Here is a 19,105-nt window from a genome sequence, read left to right on the forward strand (position 1 = left end):
AGGGGTGGTTGTTTTTAATTAAGTTTGGTAGAGGTTATTTTTCTTTTTTATTCATAGGGTTATTTACAACTATCATGGTACTAGGGAGGACATATTACAGCAGCAGGTGCACCCTTTCCCTTGGGATTCCCCTGAGACCAGCTCCGAGTGCTGGTTTCACAGGAGCTCCCATGAAAATAGCCACTTTCATTTGCATCACTTAATTTCCAAACACCTGTGGTCATCTACCCCCCTCTTATTCAAGTATAGTTTATCCTGAGAGATGATATCACAGAGGCAGTATGTTGTGACAGTGGTGTCCATCAAGACAAAGCTTTAAAATACCGAAAGCTTATGATCTCTCTCTTAAAGAAATCAAACAATGACAAAAATATGTGGAAGTAATCTGGTTCTTCCATCTTTTTTTAAATAATAGCCAGAAAGCAAACCGGAAGGGGTAGAGAGAGATGCTAAATGAATTTTTAGGCTACGTATTCATGTACAGTAAGCTAGCTGGCAGAGTTCACACTGTGTAAGAAAAAAAATACTACAATGGACCCTCTCTTCTAGAAGTGTCATGTTCAATAGGCAAATCACTATTTGTGCTTAAAGCAGTTTAAGCTCTCGAATCTTAGCACATAGCAGTTAGCCATCATTTAAAATGTTTTCACACATGATCTTCATTATGAGGTGAACTGATATGTTTTCTCCCCTTACTAAAATGTAAACATTTCTGGGCTGGTTTCCACAGCTGGTTAGCTAAATGTTATTTGTATGCAGCTAGACATAAAAAACAAAACAAAAAAAACCTACCTGTTCTGGTGCTGAGGTTGGCTAAAGCTTTAAGGCAGAGATATGGAGCAAAGATGTGGCTAGAAATATTGAACCCAAAATAAATGTTGTCACTAGCTATGTGAGTGCACAATATAGAAGATCTGACCCTGAAGTCCTTACTCCGGCAAAATTCCTGATTTCCTCAATAGATTGATTGAAACAGGACTTTTTACTCAATCAAGATTCCTAAGATTGGGCCCAGAATGGTTAGCCAAAAGAACTTCAGGTCCTGCATTAAAACCCATTGACATCAGCGTGAGTCTTTCCATTGTTTTCAGAAGGCTTTGGATTAGGCCTTAGTTTCTGAAGTGGCCAGGATAATAGACTAAGGCTGGACAGGACCATTAGGATCATCTGTATCATACCCTAATGAGTGACTCCCATTGACCTTTAACATGAGTGGCATGTGTGGATTGATGAGAAAATAAACCTAAATTGTTCTTCCTTGCTGTGACTGTAGTTGTTGTTGGTTATTCTACAATAACACTTAGAGAGACCCCAACCAAGATCAGGGGCCTATTGTCCTAGGCATCAGAAGAGCCCATTCCTGTCCCAGAGAGCTTACAGTCTGACTAGAGGAAACACGCAAAGGCTGAGAGAAAAGATGTATAGTTATCTCCTTTTTACTAGTGGAGGATTGGGACACAGAAATTTAACATCTCCCTCAAAGCCGCATAAGAAATCAGTGGCCAAACTGGGAATTGAACCAAGTCTTCTGAGTCCCAGTCCAGTGCCTTAACCATGAGATTGTCCTTCCTCTATATGAGATGTATTTTGACTTAGTCCCAAAATGGATGGTTTGGAGATAACAGCACTGATTTCATGGGAAACCTTAAAGCACTGCTTTTAGCTTTGGTCTCCGGATTGCAGCCATAGTTACTTCTGTATTGTTGGGGACAGATGCTAATAGGGTTTTTATAGTCTGTTAGCTAGAAGCTAGAAAATATGCTAGACCGCTGCTAGAAAATCTGCTTTAATCTTTCATAGATCACGGGGAAAGTCCTGTTCACTTTACTGAAATGAAACTCCCAGGGAATCAGTGGGAGTTTTGCCTAATCCTAATCATAAAACTTAATGCTGCTCATCTTTACTCATACAGAACTTCCACTACTGATTCTCTGGGAGTTTCATGTGAGTAATGGTGAGCAGGATTAGGCTTTGCTAAACCAGTGTGGTTCTGTATTCTCTCCCTAGAAGCGATGTGTTGGAAAGGAACATATTTGGGGGTGCTGTAATGAAGAGAGAGGAAGTACTGGTGCAGCAGGTCTTTTGAACTAATTTTATAATGAGCCAATTATTATTAGTTATCATTTACATGGTAAAACTGGAGGCCTCAACCAGGCTGTACAAAGAGTGAATGACAGCCTGGTCCCTAATCTTCTTTGCCCTTTTTTTTTGTGGGCATTACACCAACCGTATACATTTTGGACATATCACCGTTTCTTGCTATAATTGATTTAAAAGTGTAATTGTGCTTTTTTAAACAATTGTCACTTTTTTATTAGAATTTTTAGTTTTTTTTCCTGTGCATTGGTCAATTAAAAAAAAAAAAAAAAGAGCTGAACCTTCACTGACAAACCCTTGAGAATTTGCTTTAAAAGCCCAGGCATTCCAATGGTAAATTAAACATCAATTCTTCCCTTTTGAGGAGGGCTTCTTACCAAAATAGAAAAGATGTTCAAACATTTTAAAGAAATGCCCAATAAAAGTCAAATGTGTCTTTTTTGATCAGCAGCAAAAAGACAAAGACCAGCCCTTTAAGTCAGATACTGTAAACTGACCTTTGGAAAAAAAGGAGAGGTTTGAGTAGTTTTCCACAAATGCTAATGGCCTAGAAAACATGTTTACCAAGGGCTGGTAGAAGGCTGCTGTGTCGCTACTAGCTCAAAATGTCCGGAATGACACTTTCATTCACAGATGTCTTTCGTCTGTGCCTCAGAGGTCTGAGGTCAAAGCAGCACCGGCAGGCAGGTAAGCAGGGGCTAAAGGTTTGATCAGTCTGTGATGGCTCCACTCACTCTGTATTTGTCTCCAAGGTATTGCAGCCCGGGGGGGACATTCGGGCTCTGGTTCTGCTCACTTCCTATTATCCATGTGACTTGTCTCCGCCACGCTGGAGTCACTTTGATTTGCCTGATGTACTGCTTGACAAAGCTGGGTGATGGCTGAAAAGTGGATCCAGCTGCTCTGAAAAGCGCACACCTGACATGCCAGTCCTGGTGCGGGCACATCATGGGGAGCATTTTTTAATTCAATGTAATTTATGCATTCTTGCAGTCCTGTGTGTGCCTGGCCTGTCAGCCAGTGCCTAGATGAAGGCTGACAGTTGTCATCCAGGGCCTGAAGGTAGCCTCACATAATGACACATTAGACATACTAATGATGTTTTCTTCTGGCATAATGTTTTCTTCTCAACTTTCCGCTCCCCCTCCCTTTCTTCTCCCTCCTATCTACCACAGGGATGCTTAGGACACAAACACGCCAAGGAGACTATGTCTGCATAGAATGCGGAAAATGCTTTAACCAGCACAGTCACTTCCGGACTCATATGAGGTCCCACACAGGTATCTTTTCTCACCAGTTTTTCATTTTTTTGGTTTTTTTTTAACCCAACTGACAGAATGTTGAATTTAGTTTTACCTCCCATACTAACCTAAATAATTTAAATATTTTCCAATATGCAGTACCCTAGGTTTTGATTTTGATTGATATTGCTCTTGTTCTCTACATGTTCCATACCTGACATTCCTCCCCCCCCCACTCCATTAAATTGCAGTGCATTTGAAATAAGCCTGTTTGCAAATGCTTTATTTTAATTAGAGAGTAGGATACTCAGAAATGAATATGCTAATGAATTCTGTTGCCACCAGCACAAATTGAAATCAGAGTAGCCCCTTTCAGCAGAACATAAGGCTTTGTTTTCTTTCATCATTGCTATTAACTGGAACAGTTTTGTATGAAAACAGATCCTCCTCAGACTGGCCAGTTATAAACTCTAAAATCCCTGTCAGCCATTTTTACCCTAGAATGATCTACTGTTGAGAACGTAGCCCGCTAAAGCTACCAGTGTCAAGATACCTCATAAGCATTACATGAGACAGTGAGACTAGCGGGTTCTCTTTGAGAAGTGTGAATGATGCATACATAAGCCAGTCTGATGCAAAATGACAGAGGCCAAATGGTAAGTAATGCAAGAAGAGGGTCCCTCTACACATACACTGATAATTAATGTTGTCAGTGATTGCTTTCTTCAGCACCGAAGTCTGAATTAAAAAGGGCAGTGCCCCTAGGCTGCCATTAGCACACTCTCTTACAGTAAGTGTTACGGTAAATTGGTATTTTCCGGCCACAGGCTAGTAGCTGGTGTCTTTTTTTGAATGTGGTTAATCTGTAATGGTCTCAAATAATGTACACACACTAACGAAGCTTGAATGTTCATCTGTTAACAAGCCCCCTTGTTCCCACAGTGGTATTTGAGTCTAATGGACTCCGAGGTACTGAAGTTCACACCACCTCCGCAGATGCCCCAAAACAAGTATGTTTTACAATTAATTGGGTGTTTGGGTTTTAATGTGGTAGCTGGGAAAAAGTTGCACAGTGATACTCATCAGTAAAGCACTGACTGTTTTATAACAAATATGTAAATAATAACAGCGTTGCTTTGATTTTTAGATCCTAAACTTTTTTAGCATTTTACCAAAGACTGTTACATATAGAAGACAGTTAATTGTGGGTCAGATAGTTAATGTGTAGGTAAAGATGTTAACAGTGTATTGGGTGTGGGTGGGAAGGGTAATTGTATAATGCACAAAATGGTATATAAGTGTAAGATCATATTTTAAGACTCGCTAGAGAGAGAGAGAGATTTGCTTTTACACCTAAAAAGTTACCCACTGCAAGAATACAAATAACATTTGGTCTGTGTTTTTCTGAAGAGTATTCCTATCGTGATATCCTGTAGCTGATACCTTTGAAAGGCTCTTACCTTTCAGTTTCTGTGGACTCTGTGTGGTGGTGTGCTTTCCTGTTTCTAATGTACAGTGTTTCCTGTCTTGACAAATACTTTTCAGTTCTCTGAATTGGGCTTTTTATGTATTAAAATAAAACAAGCCACTTCATCTACCCACGCCCTTCTTCAGCCTTGGCAAATGGGCTGTGGGCTTCATCTTCTTATAAGCAGTTCTCACTCAAATTTCTATCTTGAATGATGGCTTTTTACCTTTTTTCTCCCTATTTTCAGTTTTTTTTATTGCCACAATATTCTAGTCCTTCCCTTCCCACTAAGCCCCTGAAAACAGTGTGGGCCAAATTTAGCTTTGGGGTAAATGGGTACAATTCCATACCAGCTCTGAATGTAGACCTTTATTACATTTAAGGACCTAATCCAAAGTGTCATTAGAGTCAATGATCCAAAACCATCCCCACAAGAAGTCATATCGGAAACCACAGTTTCATGCAGTTCATATGGACTTCATGAGGACTCTTAATAGTCTCCTCCATTGTGTTGGCCTATGAGGTAAAAAGGCTGGAGGTAGTCTGGAAGCCCACTCACCGTCACAGCAGTGTGGTGTGCCACCATCAGTCCACTGGGATAGCCAAGGCCATCTCTATAAAAAAACTTTCTTTTAGTGCTAAACCAACCCCAGGTCAGTAGCGACTCAAAGCTGCTATTATCTGATGACCACTCATTGCCCTGTGTGAAATGGGTTTGGTGCTCTCAGCCCATTTTTCAGTTTTCATATCACTTCAACAATCACCATAGTTGATCCTAACTGGTATCTTTGTTGGTAATCTCAGCAGAGGCACCAAGGATCGAATGGGTCATGGAGACTGAGCCCTGTCCCCTTTAGAAGAGGTCTCTCCAGGTTATTGTGAGGTGGGCTGAATTGCTGCTACCCATGCTGGTCCTGTTCTGTGGATAAACTCAGGACTTCCCTCTCCAGGGCTGTCAACATGCCACCTTTTATCAAAAATAAATTCATATGAGGAACTTCAGAAAAATAACAAGCAACTTTGTTTAATGTCTCTATGAAAGGGTTTTGTCAACTACAACAAGACCCATCACTAGAAACATAAACACGAATCCATGTATGTCCTTGAATTTATTTTTATCCTCATGACTGTAAAGTATCTTCCTCTCACAAATTCTATTTTAGTAATTTAATGAACGTATGCCTTAGTGATTAAAAAAAATCTCAGTGATTGTAATAAGATTCATACATTGTAGGGCTTTGAATTGAATCAGGAATCACTGACCTTTTAAAACTGAAATGCAACTCCTGTTCCACAAAGAAGATGCTTATTTTTTGTGAGAGGGGCAGGGGAAAGGGAACATAGTAACTGCAAGGGTATGCCATAATTAGAGAATTACATATTGAGATTGCAGATGAATTCAGTCCAAAAGTGTTCTGCTTACATCGATGATCCATTAAATTGGTAGAAAGGCATGACTCCTTGATAAAAGTATTTGAGAGACGGTGAAACACTGTGTGGCTCAATGGGGGTCTTTGGTGAGCTCTCATAAATTTATTCACATAAATTTAGCAAACCTAAGCATCTTTAAAATGTGTGTGCTCTTGGATCTCTTTCGTCTCTTTACCTTTTCTGACTTGTCCCAGGCATAGATCAAAGATTTTGAAGGCAATGCTTTTTGAAAGAAAAAATAAGATTGCAACTGGAAGTCTATTTTAAAACACAGACAAATTGTAAAAAGGTCATTTCTAGGAGTAACAGCTTACTTGTCTTTGCAAACTCATGCTGTCCTGCAATTTATTGATTAATTTCTTCCATGGCACATTTAGTTCGCTATTGTAGTCTCAGTCAGTGTTGGTCTATCTTGGTTGTAGCAGATTGAGCTACAATATTTCTCTATGCAACAACTTCCACAGCATCGGGCAGAGGTGAGCTTCACCAATTTCTCAGTCTATTGCCATTCAGTCTCTCTTCCACAGAGGTTCCAGTATGTTCACCATCAGCCACAGATAGTTCTCTTCCTCTTCTTTGTCACAATTATTCTTTAATTTCAGCCTTTGTTTCAGTTTGTCAGGCTTTGTCAATTAAAATGAAAATGTTCTGTCGTCTATTGTCTGTGTCCTCAGAATAAACAATGATTTTATACCCTCCCCCCCCCCAAATTTCACCTGTAAATCCCCGAGGTTTTAGAGAGTATAATTTAATTTCAACCTGTAACTCTGGGAGCTTTTAAAAGCTTAGACTGTATTGAGAACAATGCCTCCAGCACTCAGACAACACAATTATTTCCCAATTAAAATATTGTCACTCCACTGTTTTTTTTTTTTAAATTGGAGATGGAGCTATTCTTAGAGAGTTTACAGTGTAGAGTCAATTCAACTTTCAGCGGTGCCATACACTTGCTCCCAGCAAAAACTAGTAACCATCACTTGCAATAGCTTTACAATAAAGGTTTTTCACATTTTCACATTTCATATAATGTTGCCTCCTTACAGGTAAGAAATCTTCCCTTGAGCATTATTTAAAGTGGAAAAAATTAATTTTGGTGTAAGACTGTATACCACTGTTCCCCGACCCTTCTGAATTCAAACAATGAAACTTTTGAAAAACTTCCCCTTATAAGAGAGAGCGAGAGCAGGTTCTGCCATCCCAAATGTAGCAGTTTACAATAGTGTTACTATTATTTGGGGAGGTCTTTGTAGAATAATTTAAAGCCAGCACTATCACGCATCTAAAATTGGTTGTCTAAAATTAGGTACCAGAATACATATTTAGGCACCTAATTTAAGGTGGTGAGCAACCAGTTTATTGGGAGCTGCAGCTGGTGACCACCTTCTGAAAATTAGGCTGCTTACTTAGGTTCCTTTATAAAGGCTATAGGCACCCAAGTTTGACAATTTTGGCCCTAGCCTATAACTTTATAAGGGTTTCTTGTGTCACCATCAATGAAGAAATATAACCAAATGAAATATAGGAAATAATTAGGTGGGTGCCTGAGTCATAATATTCTTTCTTGCTTCTATCTGCTTTTGCATGACCACCGTCTAAAAACAAATTGACATTTTCACCAAATACATTTCCTAAGTACCCTAGTATAGTTCCTAATCTTTTACGAAGGACAAAAAATACACACTATGTAACCTGTGTTAATACAGGCGGTGCAAAGTCATGCAGATTTGCTTGAAATGCTGCCATATTAAACGTTGAATATTCTTATAGATGCTAAATATCTGAATATATCCATAATTAAGATTGCATATTCCACAATGAATATGTATCGCATTTGGAATACTCTAAATAGCATTCCAAAGACATGATTCAATAAGCATGAATTCTGGAAGCATACTCCAATCACATGATGGGTGCAAAATGAAGCCAGTTCCCTTTTGCAACAATCACTGTGACTGTCTGAATAGACAGATTTGTGTACCACCATGACTTTAAAGGCAATGTGTTTCATAAAGTGTCAAGCGATGGATTTCACGGGTAAAACTGGATCCTGTGGCATTGTACTCAAAGGCCAAAGTCTCAATGAATTCTATGGCACAGGAACATCCATAGTCTGCCTTAAAAATGGCATCAGTATTGATAGCAATTTCTGACACAGATACTGTTCATTTAACCCTTCCTGTTTCATTTTTAAAAACAACACATGATTATCTACCCTGTAGGTTTCACAGCCCATCTTTAGTTCTATGCTCAAATATTTTGTTTATACAAAATACTCTAGAAAATTGTAAAGGACGAGTAGTTGCTCTCAGGAGGTGTGATTTGCAAGCTGGATGACAAGATCATGACTCCTCATCTAATTGGGATGATACGTGTAATTTAAAGCATCTTTACAGTACTTTAAGCATAGGCATTAAGTCCTCTGCTCAAGTATACTGATTTGTACAACTGAAACAAACAGTTTTAAAAAGCTGCTGACCAGAAAAATATTTGTCATTGGAAATCTCTCTGTCCAGCTACTCCTATGGTGCTAGAACCCACTGGCTATCATACTTTGCAAATGACAGCAGTGTATATAGCTAGCACAGCTCTTGAAATCCTTTTAATTTAAAATACGTTACTAAAATTGGTTTTACAATGGAAGGCCATGCAACCTCAGTATGAAGATGTAGCCATGGACCCTCATTATCTTCAGCATAGCTATATAACAAGTTTTCTGTAATGTTCGGTATCTATCCTCCATAAATGCAAATAATCAAACTTTTGAGGGATGACTGGATTGTTAGGACCAAGGGGGAAATGCAGCATTATGTTGTTAGAGTTTGGGGGGTGGGGGGTTGGGGAGGGATTGCTGCTTTCTTTAGTGTGTTTTTATCTTTCTTGCTATACTACCTTACCTATCCTAGAGCACTCAGGACAAAAATATTATTAATATTTTTGACTTCTTTATTTTATACATTTCAGATTTTAATAATGGCAACTAAAAGTCCTGTTTATAACATTTTGCTCACACATGAAATGTCATGTCCCAGTTTCTTACTGAGTTTTTTTTTAAGATCATGATTAATAGTTCATTTCACATTATTGCAAATGTTATTTTTAAATAGTTATATTGGGAACAAGAATTCCATTAATCAAAATAATAGATAATGAACAAATAAATGGCAGCCTAATTTGTCTCATTCATGGATGTGGATTATAATGCAAATAATCCAGGAATCATGTAGGTTGCTGCTCTTGAATATGAGTATTATGCATATACTGTATGTCTTTTAGTTCACAAACATCACAGATGACTTCTGTGAATGCAGCTCTTGTCCCAACTTTTTCCCACTTATCTGCAAACTGAAGGAGGCAATCTTTCCAAACTGAAAGTTGTCACTGTGTTGCAATATTTTTCAGTAATTTAACACTGATTTATCCAAATATAGGTTCAAAAACCTGCAAGGTGCCATCATCTTGTAGCAGAACACGTGAAAGTCCTCACAAGGGAGATTTGGTGTGCAAACCAGTTTTGATTTGGTAGCTTTATGTTTTGTCTATCTAAGACATCCTTCTCCTTTTCTTAGGCTGGCTGGAAAAAAAATCGAAAAATGACGATAAATCATCTCAGCCACGACAGCTTGAAGTCGAAGTATATTATATCGATAACTTACCCTCCCTCTCCCCCTCACCGATCGATCCGATCCGGCTCGATCTCGATGCCGCCGCCGCCGCCGCCGCTCGGGAGCGGTGGAGTTCGAGAGAGATGAGCGGATATATCGATATCGATAGATGAGAGACGGATATATCCGATCCGAAAAAAATCGCGCTACCGCCGATACGGCGGGTAGTGTAGACGTAGCCTGAAAAGGAGTTATTTTTTTCCACTAGTGAGAGGCGAACCCACCATTTTAAATGGCAAAGTTCCTCCTTTGGAAGAAATAGTTCCATCTCCATATGTTAAAAAATGCCAAATGTGCCACACACCAGCTGGGGCAGTGCCCACTTTAAGGGCCACATTTTTAGCAGCAGCTTTTAATATTCTGCTTGCAAAAACATATTTGCATAATTGTATAGTTCTCAATTTTTAGCAGATAAATCCATTAGTGGACCGCCATCTACTGAATTTGCATGTGCAAATGCAGGTGAGCAGGCACTTGTGTTTGAATATTTTTGCGGGCATAACGTCAAATGAAGCTGACTGAAAAGCACTGAGGTGCCCTAAACACTGTAGTGCTTACAGGGTGTGACAGTGCCTCCCTCTCCCCAATCTAGAGTGACTGCGTTTTCCTACAAGAGTTTGAAGTTTCCTTCCCCACCGTGAAGAAATAACATTTTGTGTGATCTCTGCTCATGTACTTTTTTGCTATTTCTCTTAAGATGGAAATTGTACACTCCCATTTTTACATTCACATTTGCTGAAGGCTGAAATTTCCTCTCCATGTAGGAAAATTTGACCCTTAGGAGTGGTCGTCTTCTTTAAACCTGTAATTAGGAGAATTCTGCTAACTTGGCCTGTTGGAAGGGAATTGTCAGCCTCTCCCACCCACCACCACAGCTCTTGGTCCCCTCTGTAGTTTTATATCTTGTGGGAAGATGATAACCCCTTTCATGTTACTGTGCTACTGGTGGCACTCTATCTGTGGGTGGATTGCAGCTGGACCTTTAGGGCAAACCTTCCTCCCCAAGTACTGATTGGTTTAGCTGTGCTACAGAATTACCCCTAATTGCATCCTCAGGCCAGGGTCTTTTTTACAATTCTTACCCAGAGAAACTGGGGCAAGATGTGTCCCTCCCTCCCAGCACAAAGAATCCTCTCCCATGTTCCCCAGTGTATCTCTGGCTGGTTCAGTGCGAGATGTTTTAATGATAGTGCTTTCTCTTGGAATTGTGGCTCTGTCTCTCAGGCATGATGTAGCCGTGCAAAAATGTAAAACATCTTTCTTAGTTTACTGCAGGAAATTCAGCATCCAACTAAGGAAGTTTTATCACATCTCTCGTTCAGTTACTATTTCCTACATTTCAAATATACTGCAGCCTGTACAGCAGCTTTTTTTTTCTTTAATTTTGTTGCAAATCTTTCTGACTTACCCCAAACTTTGACTGGTAAATGTCATGAATCTCGGGCCAGCTTTAATTAGGAATTTTCTAAATCTATTAACAAAAGAGATACACTTAATACATTATGTCAACCAGAGCTGGGCTTTCTTTAGCTATTTCCAAGGCTGCCATAGGCACAGCTTGAAACTTGCTGGGATTTTCCATGGGTGTCGTATTTTATGTCGTGCTAATATAAAATGGTCTGTTTCACTTCATCAGGACTTTAGCTTCAGGTTAATGTATTTATGTAAGATTAATCTTGCCATGTTGTTTTAGTCATCAGGATTGTAAACTGCATTGTTCATACAGTGATTTCTGAATGCCATTTTAAAGCTTACCCTGGGACTCCCATTTATTCCCAATTTTATCTTGCAGGTCACTTGATTTTTTAGAATATCCCTTTCTGCTTTTCCAACATTGTAATTATTTATGAAAATTGGTAAAAATCCCTCACAGGTTTGGACAGAGCTATGTTAAAGTTTTGCCTGTCTTTTCTCTCTCCTTCCGTGGCCCTCATATTCCCCTTTTTTAAAAAAAACAAACCTATTGTTCAGTTATAAATCCCTTTTTGTTACTGCAGAATTCTGCTTTTTGGAGTCCTTCCTCTCCCAGCCATTCTTAACCTTTTCTTAAGTGCTCCTTCAGTCACTATTATTTGCTATTCTAGTATGTCAAACAGTTTATAGGAGCCTGACATGCTTTGCTCTCACTGGAGATTATTAAAAAATAACTCTTTGTGATGTATTAGGTCAAAATTAATGTGCATAATGCTAAAAAATGTAGCTCAAATATGCATGATGGTTCTGAATAGGAGCAGAGATGTAGTGTTAATAGGAAGATTATACTTAGAAAACAAGAGGAAGGAATGAATTTTTCTCTGTCTTTTTTCTTGTAGGGGAGAGACCATTCCAATGCAGATATTGTCCATACAGTGCCTCTCAGAAAGGGAACCTAAAAACACATGTACAGTGTGTGCACCGGGTACCCTTTGACAACAGCCAGTACCCTGATCGACGATTCCAACAACCACAAAGTGATGATCCCAACAACCCTATAGAAGAACAGCTGGAAAACTTCCCTACAAGCCATCAAATCTCTGGAGTCACTGTGCTAGAGTGAAAACAGTGCTCTGCTAGAATGGAGATGCCTCTGCACTGTTAATCATTTTAAAATAAATGAAGATGCTACACAAGATATATATAAATTGACATACTAATCAGTCCCATGGTTCCTTATTTCCTTTATAATAAACAGTGGAGTTGGCAAGCACTGTGGCAGTGCAAGGCATCTATATTAATCAAGATAAGTTTGAGACACTGGAATAATTAAACTATATGTGATTTGGACAGCGTGAAGAATTTAAGTACTGTAACAAAAACCTCCCTGATGCTCAGAATGACTATTTGATACATTTGAAAAACAGCAGTGGATTTGGGGGCCGAACAAGTATTAATTAATGAAACTGCCACTGCTTGTCATGAGGAAAAATAAACTTTTAAAAAGGAGGACGGGGAGGGGGAAAGAGGTGGCATTTGGTGCTTTGGAGAGCAGTGCTTGATGAAGGACTAAAGAGGAGACCATCATTCTACAATGGTTTGTTTCATTACAGTTTGGGGACCACTTGCATTTCTAAATCTCTTGTTCTTGACTGCGCACCATTAATAGTATGTGAATATGGAAATTGAAACACTTCCACAGAAATGCTTATATTCTGCGTTGGAAAAGAAAAAGCTGGTTGAACACTAAGAAAAATAGGCTTTGGTGTTTTACTCTCAGGACCTTTTTTGTAACAGGGCTACTTTCTTTGACCTGATCACAAAGGAAGTCTGCACGTTTTAAAAAATTATTCAGCTGTTTAAAGCCACTGATCTGTACGTTTTTAATAGAAAAGGAGTCGCTGAACAAGTTCAGGCTGACCTAGGCCCTTAGGGTACTGGACGCTCCTGTATTTTTGTTCAGCAAGCCAGTTACCCTTCCTTTCTGGGCTTGGTGACATTTTGAAAAGATGAGTAACTTCTTTTGTGGTGGCAGGTTAATGTTCATATAATGTGTCATGTCTTGTACTTGGTTATCACTGGTGGTGTTAGGAGGGAAAAAAGAGCTTTATATACCTCTTCTACAGTAACTCTTTTAAATGCAAGTTTTCAAGGTGGAGGTTGTGGCACATAGGTTGGTAAACCATGCAGTGTAAGCAATTTAAAAAAATGTATTCCACAGATATAAATATTTTCTTTTCTCATTGCTGTGACACTGTGTGTGATGGTAATATTTCTGAGAGTTTCAGATTTTGCACATATAATTTTATGCATTATCAAAAGTTACTGCTGCCTTGAAAGAAAATGTTCTGTGAAATTTTTTGCAAAAGCTTTACTAGGTGTTTTTTTTTAATTGTAACATTTTGTAAAGGCAGGAAATGGATTAAAAAAAACTAGCATGCTAATTATATTTTTCAAAAAAAAGCAATAATTTTACATGTACAGAAATGATGCTAACCTTTAATACCGGCAAGAGCAACAGTTTACTTAATACAATAATGGAATAGTGCTGTTTTTGTAGTAAATGGGCTTCTGACACAGAGATTTGTTTAAAAAAACAAAACAAAAAACATAAAGCGTGATTTTTCTGTTCTAACCATTTTTTTTGTTTGCTTGGGTTTTTTTTAGGGTTTTTTTTATTTGTTTTGCTTTGTTTGTTTTTAAACCTAGTCAATAATTGGTTCTGGCTACTACTTGTTACTTGTTGTGAATTACTTGACAGTTCTTGTTACTTTGCAACACTTGCAAAAATGCAAATATAACTTTCATATGTAATTTTTTTTACTAATTTTTTTCTCATACTTTTACACCAGATGTATACCAGAATTCTCTGTAGTCCTGGTGTAGTTAGGAATGTCTGTGCAAATACTTATAAGTGACTGTCATTGACTGTTTTGTAAAGTTATTTTGAGGGAAGTCGCCAGACACATTCCACTGTGTGTACACACACAGACACATACACGCAAAATTGCTGTGTGGATTAATGATCATCATTTTGGGGTTTGCACTAGCTTTTTTGGTTGCTTTCTGAGTCATATTTTTCTTTGATGAAAGTAATGATGACAGTTCAGGAATGCACGAAAGCTAGTTGCTTATCTTATTTGTTTGTGTTTTAGTTATTAAAATCTCTTCTGTACCCAAAATGGCATAAAAGTGTAGTGTACATTTGTAATTTTTTTTATTTTTTCCTGTTTTGCAAGCTGATGTGGAAAATCATAATTAATATTTAGAGCAGATGTTGCTTTCTGGAACCTTTTTTCCAGAATACCTGACAGAGGCGAGGATAGTGCTGTCACTGCCATTACCGGGGTACTAATCAGCAAAGTTACAATCATAATTTAGCTACATGAAGAACAACAGTAAGGGAAATCAGTTTAAATAATTATATGCTTTGTATAGCACAGAAATGAGATTTTCACATAATTAAACAGGAAATGGGAGGAGTTGGTGAGAGAGAGCCAACCTTGAAGACCAGCCACTTTCAGATGTGAATCCTAGGCTTTCTTGTTCCTTCTTTATCATTGTATTGTATTGATTTTTTAATTCAGTTAGACCATAGTATTTAAAATGATTTGTGTTCTTTATTTATTTAGTTAATTGGTTTTGATCAGCTTTTTTAAACAGCATGATGATTTTTTAGCATGACACACTCCTGTAAGCCATCTTCTGACTGTTACAGACTTTCTACTACCTCTACCAATCTACTGTTTCCTCCCCTTAACAGGGTTTTACAGTGTTGCAGTCTAATGTAACTTAGCCAATAAAGGGTATGATTATCTATACTGCAGATTCTCAGTGTATCTGCCAGCCCTCTTTTTTTCTCTCTCTTTTTGCCTTTATTTTTCGTCATACTTAAAAAAGCAGGTGACAGAGAGATTTTTTCTACAGTAAATGTTTTAGATTGACCAAAATTTTGTCAGACTCAAAGTAACCTCTTCTTGAAGATAATCAACTAGTGTATTGTTGTGTTTCTGTTTGCATCCTGGAATTCTTACTGTCAAAAATGTATGACTAAATTCTTGCATGGTTTTAAAAAAAAGGGGGGTGGGAGGGAGCAAATCATAAAGCCAAAACAGGTTTTAGTTTTGTGTTTCAAAACCACTTAGTGAAAAGCTCAGCACAAATTGCCATCCCCACCCCAAGAAAGACACTGCTTACATGAAAACAGCTAATTAAAGGAAATTACCCTTTAGAAAGTATCAGCTTGTATTTGTCAGTCAGGTAAAATCTGTCTCTTGAGTGATCTCCAGGCTTTGACAGTGTGTACGTTTCATGGTAATCTGTGTAAGTGTGATACCTTCTAACAGTGCCTCATGCGGCATACAACACTTTTATATTTTGGAATGCACATATACATTTGTCTCAGTCAATATTTCAGAGTATATTATACATTTTGGACTAGTTTGTGAACCTTTTACTTACATTGGTATGCATGTGCTCTCAGATGCTCATTTTTGGGAGTAAGGCATTCACAACCTGGCCTGTACATTTTTCTCTGTACTCATGTATTTAACTATAGAAATATTTGTGCAGCCCTATGAAATGATGAGAATGCATTGACACATTAGGAATTTCTCTTTTGCAATTCCCAAAATGTGTGATTTAACTAGCCTACGGGGAGAGAAGGACTGGAGTGAAGAGTCTGAAGCAGGATACCATTTCACAGTTGATTCTCTGCTGTTTTTAAATTTGTTGGATTGCAAGTCAAGAAGATTGTTCCTCATGTAAAAAAACATCAGCCCAGTTTTTGTAATTCATCGGTTTCATACAAAGCAATCCATTGTCCTCCAAGTCACTTATTGTGTTTTTTGCTTTCATCGTACAGTTCCATACTGGTCAAATTTTGTCCTCTTAGGTAAAATTCCTACTGATTTCAGTGGGAGCTTTGACTAACGTGTGCTTGTTAGGACCCAGTATGTTTCAGAAAATGTTAGAGGGACACTAAGATAAAACAGAAATTTTTATAACGCACGCTTACCTCTTTTATTAAGAACATCATATATTGGAAGACACTGTGCATTGGGCCAGCACAGGTTCAGAGGGAAGCGGAATGACTCGAGATACCTCCCCTCTGTTCATGGACCAAACATTTACTGAGTGCCTGCACTCTGCTGAGAGCAAGACTGCTTCTTGCTACTGCCTTCTGGGGCACTACGCACTGCAGAGGGGACAGGAAGAACTGTAACTGCAACCCTATATCATCTCCACACAAGAGAGCAGAGCTGGCTTACCACATAAGGGTGTGTATGTTGACATTCCCTGAAGACAATTAGCAGGCTGCAGGCTGGGATGTCAGCTCTGTTACATTAATTACTATATTGCAATTGGATTGATCTGGGAAGATTTTTTATCATCTGTCACTGCGGGGACCCCAAACTAACGAAATTGACCTCTTTAACCTTCTCAAGGTAAAATGTAATCTTGATTTATTTCCAATAGCACCTGTCATGTGTTAGGCATTTTCCAAACAAAGAAAAAGGTACAATCCCTTTCCCTAATGATCTCACAACCTAAAGATAGACAAAAAGATAGGGGGTAGGGAGTAGCAGCAAAACATATATGCAGTTATGTTAATGGAAATACATAGGTATTAAATAAGATAAGTATTTCCAAATTGCTTCTTATAGACTTGTTGTCAGTGTGAATGAGAGGTTTTGTTGTGGGGATAGATAGAATAGCTCAGTTCTTCAAGGTGTTGAGTAAGAAGCAGCAGCAGGACTTGGCAACAACTTGGATGTTTGAGGCAAGGAGAAGGATGAGTCAAAGATGACCCCCAGACTGTGGGCTTGAGTAAGAAGGAGAATGTTGACCTTATCAGAGGAAGGGGTTAGTGGAGAGGGTTTAGAAGAGATAAGGAGTTTAGTTTTGGCCACATTAAGTTGAAATTGATGGTGAGATATCCAGGAAGAGTTATCCAAGATACAGGACTATATGGGGATAAGATAAAAATGGTGGAAAGATAGAGTTGAAACTGAATCAATAGAGGTTAGCATGGGAACTCAGAGTGGTGAAGGTGTCATGAAAAGTGTAGTCAACAATGTGAAAAAGCAGTAGTGATGTCTAAAAGGATGGGGATGAAGTAGAGATCATGAAACTTAGTTAGGAGAAGGTTTGTCTGCCCCAACCTACTTTATTAGGGCCCCCATCTAATTATGAAATAAAATAGACAAACTGGAAGCAACAGGAATCTTCCAACAGTTTAAAGCTGATGTGTCATCTTATCCTGCGAGACAGGTGCTCATTGCCTGAACCTGAATTATTTTGTGACAAAAAATGAGAAACACCTTTGGGACCCTCATTTCCTTGATTGGCAGACCATCAAAAGATATGACTATGTGTGGCCAGGGAAAAGCTGATGTTGTTATAGTAGCTAAGACTGAACTGAAAGACTTCTCCAGTCCCCAGAGAGTTCCAAAAAAATGCATCTTTTACAGAAATAGGCAGACTCTGACTAGCCCCAAAGCAGAGAACACTTTAGAGGACATAATATTTTTTAAGCAGGTGTTGCATTGCAACAATCCTTTGAGGCTGCTGGAGGATATATGTAGATAGCACTCTCCAGGATACTGTATTTGTAGTTCACATCATAGGGTATTGCATGAAAGAGCTGGGGATGCCTCACACCTTTAAGAAAATAATTGTACTATTAAAATGGCTTCCCACCTTCGTGATTATACCTTTGAAATTCTTACAACCACATACTAACATTATGGTGAGCAGCAGAGTGGCATGGATGGCTTTATGTTTGTGCTCCTGGAGAGAGGCTCTATTACCTGTGTCATCAGTATTTCCTTCAAAGTTGAGTTACTCTTGAAGAGGTCAGAAAATGATACCCATCTTCCTTTGCTGTGAAATGAGATTAGTGCATATAGCTCATCGTCAGCCCAAGCACTGTGCTATAGAAGATCCTCAAGGGAAGGAAGATTATCTAGGCAGAGGAAAAGGCTTTATTAGTCTTGTAAGTGGCCCATTTTCAGTTAGGACACAAGAGGCAAAAGAATGTGTGCCAGCTCTTTCTAAATCCACAGTTCAGCAGCAACCCTAGGAAGCAGATTCCTCTAGTTTATGTGGAAGTGGCTTTGGATAACAAGTAGATAGCTTGGTTCCTGCCACTAAGGTATTCCATAGAATTCCACTGTGGTGTTCTGAAAAACAAATTGATGTGTAAAGTGAGAATGTCAGAGAACCTATGAAAACAACATGGGACACATATACAGGAGAAGTAAACCCATGTTTACAGAATGGGGAAAGACCCTTAATTCTTACCACTGTGGGGTTAGTTTTTATGATTTGTAAGGATCATTAAAGGAAGTATTGTTTGATCCTTCCTGTTGCCCAGGGCCTATCTGCACTGTGCTTCAGGAGAGAGGGTTGACCTCCAGAATCTGGGACTGAAGCAGTGAAGAACCCTCCATATTCTATTCCCATGGACTTGGGTGTCTGGCAGGCAAAAAGCAAAAGGGGACGATAGTGAGCAGCCTAAAGTACATTACCATATAAAGTGTCAGAGATACCCCCTCCCCCTCCAGTTCTAAATAAGGCCTTCTATGAGGGAAGAGCTGAGTTCTTCTTGTATTTGATTTGGTATCTTCTTGTTTCATGAGCTCTTTGTCCTTTCAGCAAGGCCCAACTGATGGACAACAAAGGGAAATCCTCCAGGTACTATGGTGTCTGAGCGATTTTTAGACAGATACTTTGGAACGTTTCCCCGGGCTTACTCAACTTCAGCCAAGCATTTTGCCTGCTATCATCAA

At 38.8% G+C, this 19,105-nt stretch overlaps 1 protein-coding gene across 7 annotated transcripts in view; it reads left to right on the forward strand.

Annotated features, from left to right (window-relative positions):
- The window catches only part of ZNF516 (zinc finger protein 516), a 293,509-nt gene extending 278,005 nt beyond the window's left edge, over positions 1-15,504 (forward strand). For all 7 annotated transcript variants that reach the window (XM_039521536.1, XM_039521535.1, XM_039521534.1 and 4 more), the window contains 3 exons: positions 3,273-3,377; positions 4,281-4,348; positions 12,212-15,504. In XM_039521536.1, coding sequence (XP_039377470.1) covers positions 3,273-3,377; positions 4,281-4,348; positions 12,212-12,271 — 233 coding nt within the window. In that variant the 3' untranslated portion in view covers positions 12,272-15,504. The remainder of the gene's footprint in view (positions 1-3,272; positions 3,378-4,280; positions 4,349-12,211) is intronic.
- Positions 15,505-19,105: the final 3,601 nt, after the last annotated feature.

The sequence above is a fragment of the Mauremys reevesii genome, linkage group 2, assembly GCF_016161935.1.
Source record: "Mauremys reevesii isolate NIE-2019 linkage group 2, ASM1616193v1, whole genome shotgun sequence".
NCBI classification, from domain to species: Eukaryota; Metazoa; Chordata; order Testudines; family Geoemydidae; genus Mauremys; species Mauremys reevesii.